At 52.2% G+C, this 19,600-nt stretch overlaps 1 protein-coding gene across 2 annotated transcripts in view; it reads left to right on the forward strand.

Moving 5' to 3' along the window:
- The window catches only part of PPIE (peptidylprolyl isomerase E), a 247,697-nt gene that overhangs the window by 178,644 nt on the left and 49,453 nt on the right, over positions 1 to 19,600 (forward strand). For both annotated transcript variants that reach the window (XM_069622413.1, XM_069622414.1), the window contains one exon: positions 8,171 to 8,356. In XM_069622413.1, coding sequence (XP_069478514.1) covers positions 8,171 to 8,356 — 186 coding nt within the window. The remainder of the gene's footprint in view (positions 1 to 8,170; positions 8,357 to 19,600) is intronic.

The raw sequence follows: 19,600 nt of genomic DNA on the forward strand, positions 1-19,600 counted from the left end.
TTAGATTTTCTTGTGTATATATAAATACATTTCTGATGTTTGTTAATCTGCTTAGATTCACATGCTGTGCATAGGTCCGACATCCAGTGGTCACTGCAGAGTATTGCATTTTGTTTTTCGTAGTCGAAAAGGGACGTCGACAAGCCGTGTCTGTAATACTATCCCTATAATGACGTGCGTTGTACCCACAATCCCTCACGCGTCGAGGTCCCTCAGATTGTTTTTTTCCGCCCAGCTACTGGTCGCCTTTACGCGGAGCTCCTCGAGAGACATTGCAGATTTCATCTCCTCGACCTTTGGTCGTTTTCCTATTTAATATATAACACATCGATCCCTCCCTCGACGCAGTTGTGAAACTGTCTCCGCCGAGCAAGATCTTCGACGGAGGGGTCGAGCAGAGGAGATCCTTCGGCGTTGCCGAACACGAGGCCTGGCCTCGCAGGCCAAATACAGTAGGGAGAGTGGGGTCGTGGGACATCTCTGGTTCTTTTCTGATAATGCCTTTCCTTTTCCCCTTCCTTTCCCTTGGGGTCGTTATCACGATTTATTGCCTCGGCTATGGAGAGAACACCCTTTAGGTTTTGCCCGCTTTGCAAGGGCAAGTTTACTTGGAAGGACAAGCATTCACGGTGTAACTGCTGCTTGCCCCTCGATCACAAAGAGGAGGGTTGCACGGCTTGTCGGCTTCTTAAGCCAAAGACTCTAAAAGACCGTAGGGCCAAGAGGTGGGCGGCCTACGCTATGTCGAAGGCCGATTCTTCACCCGCCGCTGCTACCACCGACAGTGACGAGGAACGTGATAACACGGCCTCCGCTACGGAAGTCGTAGACCCCTCTAAAGAGCGCTTGCGCTCTTCGTCGTCTGTCCCTGGCCCCGACGGGCTCGGCTCACGCCCTGCTTATGGGGATGAACACCCCGGCGACACTGACGCACACGATACCACACATAAGCACACAACCCATGGCTCTTCTTCGTCGAAGACGAAGAAAGCATCAGCGCCCAAGGAGACGCAGGTTCCACCGGCGGCCTCCTCGGACCGTTCAGGTTCGAAGCCCCTCTCGCAACCGCAGCCGCGACCAGCGACTGGGCTTTCGGCAAATAAGGGTGCCCCCCCCAAACCATCGGCCGGAGCGCACCAGCAGAGAGCGCACACCGCCGTAGAACGATCGACACCCGTAACGTCGAAACCACAGCCCTCCGCTGACAAACGAGTCGCAGAGAGCTTGGCGAGGATCGTTGTAGCCGACGCCCAGAAGCGTACGCCGAAAGACACGTCGAGCGCTACGCAAAGGTCAAAAGACACGCCGAAAAAGCCCGAAGAAAGACAGGGACTACCCCCTTCAGTCGGGGGGACCCCCAGCACACCGGAAGGCTTTTCGGAAGGCGACGGGACACTTTCCTCGACGTTATGGGAGAGGTCGAGCCGTTTTCAGCTAGACGACACTAATTTTCCCCCGCTAGACCGCTCAGGGCTACCCCATGAAACCATGGAAAGGCTCCATCTCTGCATGGAGAGAATGGAGAGGTTTATGAAGACCCAGAACCCTCCTACTCCCAAGAGAACAAGAAAAGGGCCTCAGGAGGACCCCAGGGCCAAATATCCGAGACTATTCAATCCCCAGCAGGACACAGCCTCAGATTTCCATAATGTGTATGACCTCACTGGTGAGGAACAATACTTGGAGGAGGAGGATGAATTTGTGGACGATGAAGAGGGACAGAACCAGGAGGAAGGTCTGGAAGACAGCCCAGACATGGTAGGAGAAGGCTTCGGAGAAAATCCAGAAGAAGGACCTTCTCATCCCTGGCAATCCCCATCAGTATATTCGGACACTGATGTCCTGAACCTAAATCCTCCTGACAATTCACATGTTAGAAACACGTCTCCCATTGACGATCAGCCCACATTCAATGCCCTGTTGCGCAGAGCAGCAGCACATTTCGAACTGGACACTGGGGAGATCTCTCCTGAAATAGTCTTTGTGGAAAGAGTAATTAAGGAGAAACCCCCGGTCAGCCAGACCATTCCCCTCCTCGCTTCAGTGAAGAGAAGAATCATCCCTTCGCTATCCACACTCACACTAATCAGAGGAGTTAATCCAAGAATTGAAAAACTTTTCACTCCTTCACCCTCAGTCCCGCTGTACATCAGGGGACATTCCATTCCGGATTCCCTTGTAGTAACTAATACAAGGAAGAGGGCAGGGGTGCCGCTGTCCACCAGCGAGGCACCACCTGACAAGGAGGGCAAGAGGTTATATGCCCTTGCAAAGAGAGTCACATCCTCGGCTGCCTTTTCGGCAAGAATTGCGAACAACAATTCTTTGCTAGCTAGCTACGCAGACGCGCAGTGGGCCAAACTGCGCAAAGACGCCGAAGAAGCGCCGGAACCACTACATACACGCCTGCTATCAACTATTGGCGAAGGAACCCAGGTCAACCAGAGTATTGTAAAGAACTCTCTGGATGCTGCAGAGACAGCGGGACCTTCCCTGGTTCAGGGAATACTCCTAAAACGCCATGTATGGCTGCGCAACTCAGGGTTCAAACCGGAGACACAGGCGTCTTTAATAAATAAACCTGTTGAAGACTCAAACCTCTTCGGGAAAGCGGTGGATGAGGCTCTGGAGATGGCTAAAAAAGAGTTTGATACTATCAAAACTCTTGACCAGATCTCTAAGCCCACTACCAGACGCGGCTATGGCAACAAACGCTTTTTTCGTGGCCAACGCCAACAGCAGAATCAGCAGCAACAGTACCCTGCCACCAATTACCAGACCAATAGTGGGCAGTACAGCCAAAGAGGCCAGCACCGTGGCAAAGGGAGAGGTCGGGGGTCCACCCCCAGAGGCTCCCAAGCCCCCAATAACACCAAGTGACGCGTCCCCTCCCATGCAACACCGGTCGGGGGCCGGATAACATCCTTTCTTCCAGCATGGGAGGGAATAACGTCAGACCGCTGGGTACTTTCCACCGTAGCCCACGGATACTGGAACGAATTCAACGGTTCCCCAACATACAGACCCCCAAGGGGACGACGCATGACACCGGAACACCTTGCCATCCTTCTCCAAGAAGTACAACAACTGCTGGAAAAAGGAGCCATAGAGGTCGTGCCTCTATCTCAGGTAACGGAAGGTATTTATTCAGTGTACTTCCTTGTACCCAAAAAGGATCTAACCATGCGCCCTGTATTAGATCTGCGCCCAGCAAACAAGTTTATCAAACCCCAGAAGTTTCGTATGGTGACCTTACAGGAAGTGATCCCACTGCTATCACAGGGAGATTACATGACAACATTGGACATGAAAGATGCATACTTTCATATTTTAATGTTGCCAGCGCACAGAAGATACCTCAGGTTCATGATAGAGGGCAAACACTACCAGTTCAGAGTGCTACCCTTCGGCATAGCATCGGCACCAAGGGTATTCACGAAGGTACTGGCAGTGGCAGCGGCCCACCTGCGCAGGTTGTCCATCCCAGTTTACCCTTACCTCGACGACTGGCTCATAACAGGGGATTCTTACGAAACATGCTTCTCCAATACCCAAAAGACTGTAGACCTTTTGTTCCACTTGGGCTTCTCCATCAACGAAAAGAAGTCCAGCCTAGACCCCAGCCAAATCAAACAATTCCTAGGGGCTCTAATTCAAACAAAGGACGGCCTCGTCTTCCCCTCCAACGAGAGGGTCCAAAACATGCTGTTTCAGATCCCTCAATATGTGACCGGTCGAGAGGTGACGGTACGCAAAGCAATGCGCTTGCTAGGCATGATGGCGTTGTGTATTTATTTGGTACCTCACGCGCGCCTGCGCATGCGCCCTATGCAAGAGTGGCTCAACAGCCAGTGGTGTCAGGCCAGCGGACTATGGGACGATCTAGTGGTGGTCTCGCAGGCCTTGGTTCTCTCGCTACGGTGGTGGACAAAGGAAAACCTGGAAAGAGGGAAACCCTTTGCCACACTCGCGGCAGAAGCCACTCTAACCACAGACGCATCCCTCACAGGATGGGGGGCTCACCTATCCCATCAGACTGCTCACGGAGTGTGGACTCCGAACATAGCATCCAAACACATAAATCTACTGGAGCTACTAGCTGTGTTCAAGGCGCTAAAAGCCTTCCAGGAACACCTACAAGGCAAGACTGTGTTGGTCCTTACAGACAGCACCACAGCCATGTACTACATCAACAAGCAGGGGGGCACCCACTCTCCAGGACTGTCCAAACTGGCCCAAAATATATGGAAGTGGGCTCTCAAACAAAACATGTTCCTACTGTCACAACATGTACCAGGGGAACTCAATCTGCTGGCAGACAAACTCAGCAGAGATTTCCCCCTGCCCGAAGAGTATGAATGGCGACTGCACAAAGACATAGTCTTCGACGTCTTCACACAATGGGGATTCCCAGAAATAGACCTGTTCGCAACCCTGGAGAACTCACAATGCCAAAGTTACGCCTCCAGGTACCACCAGAACCAATCCAAGGGGAACGGTCTGTCGATGCAATGGTCAGGGAAATTTGTTTACGCTTTTACCCCCGACTCCCCTTCTCAACAAGGTGGTGCACAAGATGCACCAGGAACAAGTGACCATGATACTGGTGTCCCCAATGTGGGCCCGACAGCCATGGTTCGCTCACTTGATGGAGATGTCTCTATCTCCCCCAGTGAAACTCCCCTGCCCTTACAACATGCTGTCACAAGACAAGGGCAGGACTCTGCACCCATGCCCCCAGAACAGGAACTTAGCAGCTTGGCTCCTGAGATCATAGAATTCGGACATCTACAGCTCCCGCACAGATGCATGGACATCCTCAGGGAAGCCAGAAAACCTAACACTCGCCACTGCTATTCTAGCAAGTGGAAGAGATTTGTCATCTGGTGCAGAGGAAAAAGCATCAACCCGATTGACTGCTCTCCCACACATATTGTTCTATACCTGACCCACTTATTGGATTCAGGTCTAGTGTTCAATTCCATTAAAGTCCACCTAGCGGCACTTTCTGCATACACCACTTCCCAACTCAAGGTGTCGTGGTGGAAGATCCCTGTTATAAAGGCCTTCACGGAGGGAGTAAAGAGAATACACCCTCCGATAGCTAACCCAGCTCCCGGATGGGACCTTAACGTGGTACTTACCAGACTCATGGGCTCACCATTCGAACCCATGCACAAAGCATCTCTTAAACACCTCACTCTTAAGACTGCTTTTCTAATAGCTATCACCGCCATCAGGAGAGTAAGTGAACTACAGGCTCTTTCTGTTCTAGACCCCTTCGTTACAGTTCACAGAGATAAGGTGGTTCTACGCACGCACCTAAGGTTTGCTCCGAAATTCATCTCGAAATTCCACGTAAACCAGTCTATAGAACTGCCAACGTTCTTTCAAAATCCTTCCAACTTGGGAGAAAAAACTCTGCACACACTAGATGTGCGCAGAGCGGTCATGTTCTACATGGAAAGAACCAGACCACTGAGGAAGACTAATCAGTTCTTCGTCTCGGTGGCAGCAGGAAGAGAAGGGGATGCAGTTTCAAAGACCACTATTTCTAGATGGATTGTTCAATGCATCACTCTCTGCTATACTCTTGCTAAGAGAGAACTGCCCTTTAAGCCAAGAGCACACTCTACTCGAGGCACGGGGGCGTCCATAGCATTCATTGCAAATGTTCCCCTTGAGTCCATCTGCAAAGCGGCTACCTGGAGTTCTGTGCACACCTTTACAAAACACTACTGTCTAGATGCACACTCGAGATCTGACTCCCAGGTGGGACAGGCAGTATTAAGACATCTTTTCTCTACTGTTCCTTCTCATAACCCACCGCCAACTCCGGGTACTGCTCGCTAGTCTATGCATTCTAAGCAGATTAACAAACATCAGAAGACAATGCATTACTTACCGTAAAAGCATTTCTGATGGCTGTATCTCCTTAGATTCACATGTGCCCACCCTTCCTCCCCGCTCGGATGGAAGGAACATAGACACCTTTCTACATCTCTCTCTGTCTTTTCTGTACTCACTCACGTATAGAAGTCTCCCTCAGGGCAGAAAAAATACAAACGGAGGGACCTTGACGCGTGAGGGGTTGTGGGTACAACGCACGTCACCATAGGGATAGTGTTAGACACGCCTTGCCGACGTCCCCTTTTCGACTACGAAAAACAAAATGCAATACTCCGCAGTGACCACTGGATGTCGGACCTATGCACAGCATGTGAATCTAAGCAGATACAACCATCAGAAATGCTTTTACGGTAAGTAATGCATTGTCATTTGAATATAACTTTAAGTGAGTGTTTTCTTGATAGGATATGATGGGTTATTTATAACGCGCTTAATACCCAGAGGTTTCTAAGAGCGGACCTGGGGATCAAACCTGTGCTGCTGTGTCGTCTTGCTTCCAAGGCAAGCATGTTCCCCCTGAGCTATACTCCCCAGTCTTCTTAGGTCTGTGTATGTACTGATTTCTTTGGATTGCTCTACAGCTCACACAACTCCCTCCTAAAATGAGCCTGGCTGCTCGGCCATGCTACCGACTTGGATAGTACAGGCCTATATTAAGAGTTGGGTCCCTAATACCAAGAGATAAGTCTTATAAAGCCTAACCCCAGTTGGACTTTAGAAAAACATACCTAACGCAGTCTACATGAGGCCTCTGCTTGAATCTCTCTGACTCTGCCCAGCATTTGCTATGAGTCTCCTTGAGATCTCTCCCTTGAATCTCGCTGACTCTGCCCAGCATCTGCTATGAGCCTCCTTGAGGCGCCAGCTTGAATCTTTCTGATCCACTCTGCCCAGATCTCTCCCTTGAATCTCTCTGATCCACTCAGCCCAACATCCCCTATGAGTCTCCTTGAGGTCTCTCTCTTGAATCTCTGATCCACTCAGCCCAGCATCTCCTATGAGTATCCTTGCGGTCTCTCCCTTATATATCTCTGATTGACTCAACCCAGCATCTCCTGTGAGTCTCCTTGAGGTCTCTCCCTTGAATCTCTCTGACTCTGCCCAGCATCTGCTATGAGTCTCCTTGAGATCTCTCCCTTGAATAGCTCTGATCCACTCAGCCCAGCATCTTCTATGAGTATCCTTGAGGTCTCTCCCTTGAATCTATCTGATCCACTCAGCCCAGCATCTCCTGTGAATCTCCTTGAGGTCTCTCCCTTGAATCTCTCTGATCCACTCAGTCCAGCATCTCGGGTGAGTCTCTTTGAGGTCTCTCCCTTGAATCTCTCCACTCAGCCGAGCATCTCCTAGGAGTCTCCTTGAGGCCGCTCCCTTGAATCTCTACACTCAGCTCACCATCTCCTATGAGTATCCTTGAGATCTATACCTTGAATCTCTCTGATCCACTCAGCCCAGCATCTCCTGAGTCTCCTTGAGGTCTCTCCCTTGAATCTCTCTGATCCACTGAGCCCAGCATCTCCTATGAGTCTTCTTGAGGCCTCTCCCTTGAATCTCTCTGATCCACTCAGCCCAGCATCTCCTGTCAGTCTCCTTGAGGTCTCTGCCTTGAATCTCTCTGATCCACTCAGCCCAGCATCTCCAGTGAGTCTCCTTGACATCCCTTCCCTTGAATCTCTCCACTCAGCCCAGCATGTCTTTCGAGTCTCCTCAAGCTCTCTACCTTGGATCTGTCCATGGGTAAAATGGATCTCTAAATGTAACTCGTATGATGCAATTTGTCTTTAATTGTGCAGACTTGGGTCGCATTATTTGTGCTCAACTCCTAAGCCTTTAGGCTTGTCTGTTATTGATAAAGGTCCGGAGCCTTGCTTTGTTACTGAATACTGTTCTGCTCATGTGTACCCTTTGTAGGCCTCATGAGTTTTGACTCTGCATGAAGGCCAGTCACTGCTCCCACAAAGAGTATGCCCTCTGCAGAGTGCTTGTTGCAGAGAACGTCCCTGCGACCCAGTGCTTTGTGTGAGTGAAGATTCATTGCATTCACATCACATTGAGAGGCAGTGAGGGGTACACCTCTTCTGTTGTCTCACTATTATTGCTTTTTTCTACCTGTTTTGTATATTTTTCATGTTTCAAATCTTTCTTTCTGAATCAAGCTCTGCTGCACTATGACTCCTGTACTGATCCAAGGATTGATTTTCTTCTAATGTCTACTTTTATGTTGTGTGCTAATTCCGTTTCCACTTTTTCTTCTGCACAGAGAATTTCCGCTGCTTGTGTACTCATGAGAAAGGTTTTGGTTTCAAGGGGAGCAGCTTCCACCGTATAATCCCACAGTTCATGTGCCAGGGTGGCGACTTCACCAACCACAATGGCTCTGGTGGCAAATCGATCTACGGCAAGAAGTTTGAAGACGAGAACTTCATCCTGAAGCACACAGGAGCAGGTGAGGAGACCTAGGGTATCCAAGCACACAGGAGCAGGTGAGGAGCCCCATGGTATCCAAGGACACAGAAGCAGGTGAGGAGACCTAGGGTATCCAAGCACACAGGAGCAGGTGAGGAGCCCCTTGGTACAGGAGGAGGTGAGGAAACATAGTGTATCCAAGCACACAGGAGCAGTTGAGGAGACCTAGTGTATCCAAGCACACAGGAGCAGGTGAGGAGACCTAGTGTATCCAAGCACACAGGAGCAGGTGAGGAGACCTAGTGTATCTAAGCACACAGGAGCAGGTGAGGAGACCTAGGGTGTCCAAGCACTCAGGAGCAGGTGAGGAGCCCCTGGGTAAAGGAGGAGGTGAGGAAACCTAATGTAGCCAAGCACACAGGAGCAGGTGAGGAGACCTAGGGTGTCCAAGCACACAGGAGCAGGTGAGGAGCCTCTGGGTACAGGAGGAGGTGAGGAAACCTAGAGTAGCCAAGTACACAGGAGCAGGTGAGGCGCCCCTGGGTACAGGAGGAGGTGAGGAAACCTAGTGTAGCCAAGCACACAGGAGCAGGGGAGGAGCCCCAGAGTACAGGAGGATGTGAGGAAACCTAGTATATCCAAGCACACAGGAACAGTGAGGAGCCCCTGGGTACAGGAGGAGGTGAGGAAACCTAGTGTATTCAAGCACACAGGAGCAGGTGAGGAGACCTAGTGTATCCAAGCACACAGGAGCAGGTGAGGAGCCCCAGGGTATCCATGCACACAGGAGCAGGTGAGAAGCCCCTGGGTACGAGAGGAGGTGATGAAACCTAGTGTATCCAAGCACACAGGAGCAGGTGAGGAGACCTAGAGAATCCAAGCACACAGGAGCAGGTGAGGAGCCCTAGTGTATCCAAGCACACAGGAGCAGGTGAGGGGACCTAGTGTATCCAAGCACACAGGAGCAGGTGAGGAGACCTAGAGAATCCAAGCACACAGGAGCAGGTGAGGAGACCTAGAGAATCCAAGCACACAGGAGCAGGTGAGGAGACCTAGAGAATCCAAGCACACAGGAGCAGGTGAGGAGCCCTAGTGTATCCAAGCACACAGGAGCAGGTGAGGGGACCTAGAGAATCCAAGCACACAGGAGCAGGCGAGGAGCCCTAGTGTATCCAAGCACACAGGAGCAGGTGAGGGGACCTAGTGTATCCAAGCACACAGGAGCAGGTGAGGAGACCTAGAGAATCCAAGCACACAGGAGCAGGTGAGGGGCCCTAGTGTATCCAAGCACACAGGAGCAGGTGAGGAGACCTAGCTTATCTAAGCACACAGGAGCAGGTGAGGGGACCTAGGGTATCCAAGCACACAGGAGCAGGTGAGGAGCCCTAGTGTATCCAAGCACACAGGAGCAGGTGAGGAGACCTAGTGTATCTAAGCACACAGGAGCAGGTGAGGAGACCTAGGGTGTCCAAGCACTCAGGAGCAGGTGAGGAGCCCCTGGGTAAAGGAGGAGGTGAGGTGAGGAAACCTAATGTAGCCAAGCACACAGGAGCAGGTGAGGAGACCTAGGGTGCCCAAGCACACAGGAGCAGGTGAGGAGCCTCTGGGTACAGGAGGAGGTGAGGAAACCTAGAGTAGCCAAGTACACAGGAGCAGGTGAGGCGCCCCTGGGTACAGGAGGAGGTGAGGAAACCTAGTGTAGCCAAGCACACAGGAGCAGGTGAGGAGCCCCAGAGTACAGGAGGATGTGAGGAAACCTAGTATATCCAAGCACACAGGAACAGTGAGGAGCCCCTGGGTACAGGAGGAGGTGAGGAAACCTAGTGTATTCAAGCACACAGGAGCAGGTGAGGAGACCTAGTGTATCCAAGCACACAGGAGCAGGTGAGGAGCCCCAGGGTATCCATGCACACAGGAGCAGGTGAGAAGCCCCTGGGCACGGGAGGAGGTGATGAAACCTAGTGTATCCAAGCACACAGGAGCAGTGAGGAGACCTAGAGAATCCAAGCACACAGGAGCAGGTGAGGAGCCCTAGTGTATCCAAGCACACAGGAGCAGGTGAGGGGACCTAGTGTATCCAAGCACACAGGAGCAGGTGAGGAGACCTAGAGAATCCAAGCACACAGGAGCAGGTGAGGAGCCCTAGTGTATCCAAGCACACAGGAGCAGGTGAGGAGACCTAGTGTATCTAAGCACACAGGAGCAGGTGAGGGGACCTAGGGTATCCAAGCACACAGGAGCAGGTGAGGAGCCCTAGTGTATCCAAGCACACAGGAGCAGGTGAGGAGACCTAGTGTATCTAAGCACACAGGAGCAGGTGAGGAGACCTAGGGTGTCCAAGCACTCAGGAGCAGGTGAGGAGCCCCTGGGTAAAGGAGGAGGTGAGGAAACCTAATGTAGCCAAGCACACAGGAGCAGGTGAGGAGACCTAGGGTGTCCAAGCACACAGTAGCAGGTGAGGAGCCTCTGGGTACAGGAGGAGGTGAGGAAACCTAGAGTAGCCAAGTACACAGGAGCAGGTGAGGCGCCCCTGGGTACAGGAGGAGGTGAGGAAACCTAGTGTAGCCAAGCACACAGGAGCAGGTGAGGAGCCCCAGAGTACAGGAGGATGTGAGGAAACCTAGTATATCCAAGCACACAGGAACAGTGAGGAGCCCCTGGGTACAGGAGGAGGTGAGGAAACCTAGTGTATCCAAGCACACAGGAGCAGGTGAGGAGACCTAGTGTATCCAAGCACACAGGAGCAGGTGAGGAGACCTAGTGTATCTAAGCACACAGGAGCAGGTGAGGAGACCTAGGGTGTCCAAGCACTCAGGAGCAGGTGAGGAGCCCCTGGGTAAAGGAGGAGGTGAGGAAACCTAATGTAGCCAAGCACACAGGAGCAGGTGAGGAGACCTAGGGTGTCCAAGCACACAGGAACAGGTGAGGAGCCTCTGGGTACAGGAGGAGGTGAGGAAACCTAGAGTAGCCAAGTACACAGGAGCAGGTGAGGCGCCCCTGGGTACAGGAGGAGGTGAGGAAACCTAGTGTAGCCAAGCACACAGGAGCAGGTGAGGAGCCCCAGAGTTCAGGAGGATGTGAGGAAACCTAGTATATCCAAGCACACAGGAACAGTGAGGAGCCCCTGGGTACAGGAGGAGGTGAGGAAACCTAGTGTATCCAAGCACACAGGAGCAGGTGCGGAGCCCCAGGGTATCCATGCACACAGGAGCAGGTGAGAAGCCCCTGGGTACGAGAGGAGGTGATGAAACCTAGTGTATCCAAGCACACAGGAGCAGGCGAGGAGACCTAGAGAATCCAAGCACACAGGAGCAGGTGAGGAGCCCCAGGGTATCCATGCACACAGGAGCAGGTGAGAAGCCCCTGGGTACGGGAGGAGGTGATGAAACCTAGTGTATCCAAGCACACAGGAGCAGGTGAGGAGACCTAGAGAATCCAAGCACACAGGAGCAGGTGAGGAGCCCTAGTGTATCCAAGCACACAGGAGCAGGTGAGGGGACCTAGTGTATCCAAGCACACAGGAGCAGGTGAGGAGACCTAGAGAATCCAAGCACACAGGAGCAGGTGAGGAGACCTAGTGTATCTAAGCACACAGGAGCAGGTGAGGGGACCTAGGGTATCCAAGCACACAGGAGCAGGTGAGGAGCCCTAGTGTATCCAAGCACACAGGAGCAGGTGAGGAGACCTAGTGTATCTAAGCACACAGGAGCAGGTGAGGAGACCTAGGGTGTCCAAGCACTCAGGAGCAGGTGAGGAGCCCCTGGGTAAAGGAGGAGGTGAGGAAACCTAATGTAGCCAAGCACACAGGAGCAGGTGAGGAGACCTAGGGTGTCCAAGCACACAGGAGCAGGTGAGGAGCCTCTGGGTACAGGAGGAGGTGAGGAAACCTAGAGTAGCCAAGTACACAGGAGCAGGTGAGGCGCCCCTCGGTACAGGAGGAGGTGAGGAAACCTAGTGTAGCCAAGCACACAGGAGCAGGTGAGGTGCCCCAGAGTACAGGAGGAGGTGAGGAAACCTAGTGTATTCAAGCACACAGGAACAGTGAGGAGACCTAGTGTATCCAAGCACACATGAGCAGGTGAGGGGCCTAGTGTATCCAAGCACACAGGAGCAGGTGAGGGGCCCTAGAGAATCCAAGCACACAGGAGCAGGTGAGGTGCCCTAGTGTATCCAAGCACACAGGAGCAGGTGAGGGGACCTTGTGTATCCAAGCACACAGGAGCAGGTGAGGAGACCTAGAGAATCCAAGCACACAGGAGCAGGTGAGGAGACCTAGAGAATCCAAGCACACAGGAGCAGGTGAGGAGACCTAGAGAATCCAAGCACACAGGAGCAGGTGAGGAGCCCTAGTGTATCCAAGCACACAGGAGCAGGTGAGGGGACCTAGAGAATCCAAGCACACAGGAGCAGGTGAGGAGCCCTAGTGTATCCAAGCACACAGGAGCAGGTGAGGGGACCTAGTGTATCCAAGCACACAGGAGCAGGTGAGGGGACCTAGTGTATCCAAGCACACAGGAGCAGGTGAGGAGACCTAGAGAATCCAAGCACACAGGAGCAGGTGAGGAGCCCTAGTGTATCCAAGCACACAGGAGCAGGTGAGGGGACCTAGGGTATCCAAGCACACAGGAGCAGGTGAGGAGCCCTAGTGTATCCAAGCACACAGGAGCAGGTGAGGAGACCTAGTGTATCTAAGCACACAGGAGCAGGTGAGGAGACCTAGGGTGTCCAAGCACACAGGAGCAGGTGAGGAGCCTCTGGGTACAGGAGGAGGTGAGGAAACCTAGATTAGCCAAGTACACAGGAGCAGGTGAGGCGCCCCTGGGTACAGGAGGAGGTGAGGAAACCTAGTATATCCAAGCACACAGGAACAGTGAGGAGCCCCTGGGTACAGGAGGAGGTGAGGAAACCTAGTGTATTCAAGCACACAGGAGCAGGTGAGGAGACCTAGTGTATCCAAGCACACAGGAGCAGGTGAGGAGCCCCAGGGTATCCATGCACACAGGAGCAGGTGAGAAGCCCCTGGGTACGGGAGGAGGTGATGAAACCTAGTGTATCCAAGCACACAGGAGCAGGTGAGGAGACCTAGAGAATCCAAGCACACAGGAGCAGGTGAGGAGCCCCAGTGTATCCAAGCACACAGGAGCAGGTGAGGGGACCTAGTGTATCCAAGCACACAGGAGCAGGTGAGGAGACCTAGAGAATCCAAGCACACAGGAGCAGGTGAGGAGACCTAGAGAATCCAAGCACACAGGAGCAGGTGAGGAGACCTAGAGAATCCAAGCACACAGGAGCAGGTGAGGAGACCTAGTGTATCTAAGCACACAGGAGCAGGTGAGGGGACCTAGGGTATCCAAGCACACAGGAGCGGGTGAGGAGCCCTAGTGTATCCAAGCACACAGGAGCAGGTGAGGAGACCTAGTGTATCTAAGCACACAGGAGCAGGTGAGTGGACCTAGGGTATCCAAGCACACAAGGGGCTGCTGCATGGAACTGCTCCCTCAACGCGGCTGATTCCACGTGTCTTCGGGAAGCACCATCATCTGCCGGTAAGCCCACTTGGGCTGTACATTGTTTGTTTTTCAGAGCGTTATCATGCTTGTGTGCATTTCTCATACTGAGTGGTGTGTTTACTTAAACTGTGCACCTTCTGCATACCGGATTGCCTGGCATCCACACAAGGCACATTGAAATTGTCTCCATCCCTCAACCATTCCAAAATGACCGACCTGCACATGAGCACTAGAGTGCTTCGTGCTCCTGCATGAGGGCCCTGGTGATTGGCTATCCCTCCTTACAACCCGGCCAATTGGGGAAGCCGGAAGCGAACACCGGACCCCACTAAAGGCCCATTCCTAAGGCCCGTGTCTGCTTCCTGTCCGCAACCTGATCGGTCCTGGGGGGCCTACCCCACATGAATGCATGGTGGCCGTTGTGACCCTGCCTTCTAATTTCAAAATGAGCAGAACAGATGAAAATATAATGCAGCCACTGGGCACGGCTAGAGGTAATGATAGTGGAAGTCCAGGTGAGAAGGAATGAGGGTGGGAAAGTCGCATATGAGGAAGTGATGTTTAGTATTGGCGACTAACCCACAAGGAAGTGAAGTGTCACGATGTTCTTGTGGGCTCTGCGAGCTGTGCCCAGTGGCTGCATTGTGTTTTCATCTGTCCCACTGTTCCTGTATTGTTCAGTCTCTTCTGCTTTCCCCCCTCTGTGTTCTCCCCTAGTGTCCCCACCCCTGCTCCTTCCGCTCTTCATTCCCCACCCACCCTCTCTCCTCTTCCCCCTCTTCCACATCCCCTATGGTGCTCTCCGTTTCTCCTATCTTCTCCAACTGTTTCTCTATCGACGTCCTCTTTGTCGTTCCAGACCTATGGACTCCTCATATTGTCTGCCGCTGCCCGTCCCACTTGCATACAGAGCTTCCTTTGCGCCAAAGGCCCTCCGGTGCTTGCCTGCCACCAGAGTTAGCCTTGTGGGGAGGAAAGCCTTCCAAACTTTCGCTTCCCGCTGCGCAACCTCTGCAAAACTGGTCTCCAGGGGGCAAGCTTACTTCTATTGTGCAACCTCTGCACTTAAGGCTTATGGAGGCAAAGACCCTCTTAGAACCGGCTAATGCTCGCCACTCGACAGTGGACCCGGCGTTGTCTTCCTCCAGTCTCTGCTTCTGCTGCATCGCAAACAGTTCCCAACTCCTCCAACTAAGACTACTGCTCTGCTCCTGCACCCGCTTTTTGTATGGTGACACACAGCACCTTCAGTGCAGTGTCCCAGAGAAATCCTTTAGATTTCTCATAAGGTTTAAATACCTTTTGTTGTGAACTACTGTTCCCAAGAATAGTAAAGTGAAATTGACTTTCTGATGGTTGTTAATCTGCTTAGAATCACATGCTGTGCATATAGTCCGACATCTAGTGGTAATCGCGGAGTATTGCATCTTTTTTTTTGAGGATCGAAAGGGAACGCCGACATGGTTGTGCCTGTAACACTATCCCTAACGTGACGTGTAATGTACCCAAAAACCCTCACGCATTGAGGTCTTAGTCGCCTTATGCGGAGCTCGTAAGAGAGATGTTGCAAGTTCATAACTTCTTTGTCCCATGACCGATGGTCGCTTAGTCTTCGACTTTCATCTAAGACGGCTACTTGTGGACCCCTACGGCAAAGACATCTACTGCTTTTGGCGAGGCATATACAGTAGGGAGAGTGGGTCCCCGGGGTTTGATTCTCTGAGAATGCATTTCCTTTTCCCTTCTCTACCCTTTCTGGTCTGGCTGCCCCCCTTTACCTCTAGTATGGAAAGGACTCCGTTGACATCTTGTAACGGAAAATACCCTTGGAAAGACACCTGTCGCAAGTGCAACAAGTGTCTACCTTGTGACCATGAAGAGCGATCCTGCAAGTCTTGCAAACTTTTTCGTCCAAAGATGCTAAAAGACAGGCGGACGAACCGGTGGGCAGCCTACACCAGGCAGGCCGAAAGTGGTGGTCCCATCCCCCCCATCGGCGCAGTCGCCTGGAGTGACTATTCTAGTGCAGCCATGGCTCTGATGTGGAGGCCATAGACCTTTCTGCGGAACCGTCCGGTTCCCAGTTGCCCATCTCCGGCTCCGACAGGCAGGCCACTGGTACTGCTATGGGGAGATCACACCCCAGCGACAGGGGCACACCCGCTCCACCTAAGGATAAGCATACAACCCCATGAGCTTCCTCGATGGATACGTCGAGGAAGCATCAGAGGCCAACAGGTCCGCCGAAGTTTCGATGGCGCCTACCGATCCTCACGATCAGCCGCCCTTCCACTTCCGTCATCTTGACATGCATCCGGGCATTCCATCCATAAGGGCGTCTCTTCTAAAAAACACAAGAGCGCCAACGTTCTGTCTAAGAGCGCATCAGCCCCAAAGGTTTCGGCAGAGCCGAAGACCTCGATGATGCCTACAGGCACATCAAATCTCTCCCTTATCGACTGGAGCTAGGCAGAAGTCTTGCCGCCATTGTTTCGGTGGTGAATAAACTGAAAAGCAGATCCTCTGGTCGAGAGGAGTATTCTGAAGGGTTCCAGCCCCTCTCTAAGACTTTGTCTGGTAAGTCCCTTCCTTCTAAGGACACTTCTCTCCTGGAGAGCCCTCCTCCCCCACTCCCCCTCCTAACCCCTCCGGTTCATCCCTGTGGTTCAGAGTGAAGTTTGAGAGCTATATGGACAAACTAACACAGTTTGTAGACTTTTCTGAAAAATGTATTACCCCTAAGAGACCTAGGCAGGAGGATTCCTGCCCTAGTTTTCCAAAGGTACAGAAGCTTTCAAGTCAAACTTCCAGGAAGAAGTTTCTGAGTTCTCAGAACCTTAAGAGGTCTACGAGGATCCCTATCCTCAGGAAGACAATCCATTTGGCCAGTACACACCCAACCAGTGCCCAGATTGGGGTCAAGATCAGCCTGTAGAGAAAGCACCTTGGCTTTCCCCCACTCCCACTCCAACTCCTGACCCAGACTCCATTTGGCTGGATCCTCCCGCAAGCTTCGGATGTTGACGATCAGATGGCCTTTAATGCAATCCTGAAAAGCTCTGCGGACCATTTCCAAATTGCTACGGCGGCAGCTGTACAAGACACTGACTTTGTAGAGTACATATTGAAGGAGAAACTCCCCTGCCCTCTCCCCCCACAAGTCAGGCAATCCCACTGTTAATTCCCCCAGCGCCTTGCATCTTCTTTGCTGTCCCTTTCCCCTACAAGGGCTGTCAACCCTTCAGTTGAAAACTGTGTTGCCCTTCTCTTTCGGACCCGTTGTACACCCGGGGGCATGCCACTCCAGACTCCTTGGTCGTCACTACTATTAGGAAGAGGACCGGGGTGCCATTGTCACGTTGTCTACTGCAGAAGCGCCACCCCAACAAAGACTGCAAAAAAATGGTAAGCCCTCAGCAAACGCATCACCACTTCAGTGGCATATTCAACAATAATTGCTAATAATACTACCCTTCTTGCGAGTTGTGATGTGCAGGGAAACCTACTTCAGGAGGGTCTCCAAGAAGTCCTGGAACCGGTGCGATCACACCTGCTGGCGATTGTCTCAAAAGGGAAACAGGTGACTCACAACATCCTAAAAAACACGTTGGATGCAGCAGAGATGGCGGGCGGCCCCTGGTCCAGGGTACTCTTCTCAAAAGGCACGCCTGGCTCAAGAACTCAGGGTTTAAGCCAGAAACTCAGGCCTCCCTAATAAATAAATGTGTGGAAGACTCACATTTGTTTGGCAAAGCTGTGGATGATGCCTTATAGACGGCGAAAAAAGAGCACAGGACTCTTAAGTCTCTTAATCAGATCACTGCGAGACCTTATCAACAACTGGGAGGAAACTCTGGGGCTAGTCTTATTCCCCGATCTCCACACGACGAGTCTGGCACAGGAGGTACACCATGGTCCTCCGGACAGGGCGCAGCTGGCACCAGTCAATACCAGCAGAGGGGAAAGCGAAGAGGCAAAGGCAGGGGTACATACTACACCCCAAGAGGCTCCCTGACCTCTGCTCAGAAATGACTCGCCAGTCCGGGCCCCTCCCGTTCGGGGGACGTTTAACATCTTTTCTTCACGCATGGGAGGGGGTAACTTCAGACCAGTGAGTGCTTGTATCGAGTTCCACCGGCCACCTCGATACAGTCCACCAAGAACCAGACTCCTCTCGCCAGCACACCTGCAGATTCTACTTGAAGAGGTACAGATCCTTCAGGAAAAGGGCACAATAGAAGTCGTCCCCATTCATCAGGTAAACAAGGATATTTATTCTGTGCACTTCCTTGCACACAAAAAGGATCTCAACATGCGCCGTGTGTTATAGACTTGTGCCCAGCGAACAAATCTTTCAAGTCACAAGTTCAGAATGACAACATTGCAGGAAGTAAGCCCACTGTTAACACATGGGGATTACATGGCAACATTGGATATGAAAGATGCATACTTTCATATTTCAATGTTGCCAGCGCACAGAAAGTACCTAAGGTTCATGAAAGAGGACAAGCACTATCCATTCAAAGTCCTTTCCTTCGGCATTGCCTCAGCCCCAAGGGTGTTTACGAAGGTACTGGCAGTAGTAGCTGCGCAGCCAGTCCATTCCAGTCTATCCTTACCTTGACGACTGGGATTCTTACGGAATATGCCTATCAAATACCCAGACGACAGTATATCTCCTCTTCAGTCTGGGATTCTCAATCTGAGAAAAAGTCCAGACTAGACCCCAGCCAAGCCCAGCAATTTCTGGGGGCTCTAATTTGGACCAAAGATGACTGTCTTCCCCTCCAATGAGAGGTGACCATACTCAAAGCCATGCGACTGTTGGGGATGATGGCCTCCTGCATTTATCTAGTCCCACACACACACACACACACACACACACACACACGTTTGCGCATGCGCCCCATGCAAGAGTGGCTCTCGAGCCAATGGTGTCAGGCCACCGGACAATGGGACGATCTAGTGGTTGTCTCAGCAGCCCTCGTTCTCTCTCTGCAATGGTGGTGAAGGGAAAACCTCTTGCCGGGGAATACCTTAACCACCATCGCAGTAGAAGCCACTCTCCCATCTCTGACTGGGTGGTGGGGGGGCTAACCTCCCTCAACAGATGGCGCACAGCGTTTGGTCCCCAGCGGTAGCATCCAACCACATAAACCTGTTGGAATTGCTAGCAGTGAAGGCCTTCCACATACACTCCAGCGAAAGACAGTCATAGTCCTCACGGACAGCACCACAACCACTTATTACCTGAACAAACAAGGGAGCACGCACTCTCCAGGGCTATCCAAACTGTCACAGAACATATGGAAATGGGCTCTCAAACACAAAATGTTTCTCCTGTCACAACACGTTCCAGGGGAACTCAATCTTCTGGCGGACGTGCTCAGCAGAGACTTCCCACTTCCCGCAGAGTACGAATGACAGTTACACGAAGACATTGTTTTCAACATCTTCGCAGACTGGGGCTTCCCAGAGATCGACTTGTTCGCAACTCTGGAGAACGCACAATGCCCAGATTACTCCTCCAGGTACTCGCAGAACCGCTCCAAGGGAAACAGACTCTGGATAACATGGTCAGGGAAATGTGTCTACGCTCCCCCCCCCCCCCCCCCACCCCCGACTCCTCTAGTAAACCAGATGGAGCACAAGATGCACTAGGAACCAGTTACAATAATTTTGCCAACCCTGGCTCTCTCATCTGATGGCACTGCCAGTCTCCCCTGCGAGGAAGCTTCCATGCCCGTACAACATGCTGTCACAAGACAGGGGGA

Source organism: Ambystoma mexicanum, chromosome 11 (assembly GCF_040938575.1).
Source record: "Ambystoma mexicanum isolate Mex_15411 chromosome 11, UKY_AmexF1_1, whole genome shotgun sequence".
NCBI lineage: Eukaryota > Metazoa > Chordata > Amphibia > Caudata > Ambystomatidae > Ambystoma > Ambystoma mexicanum.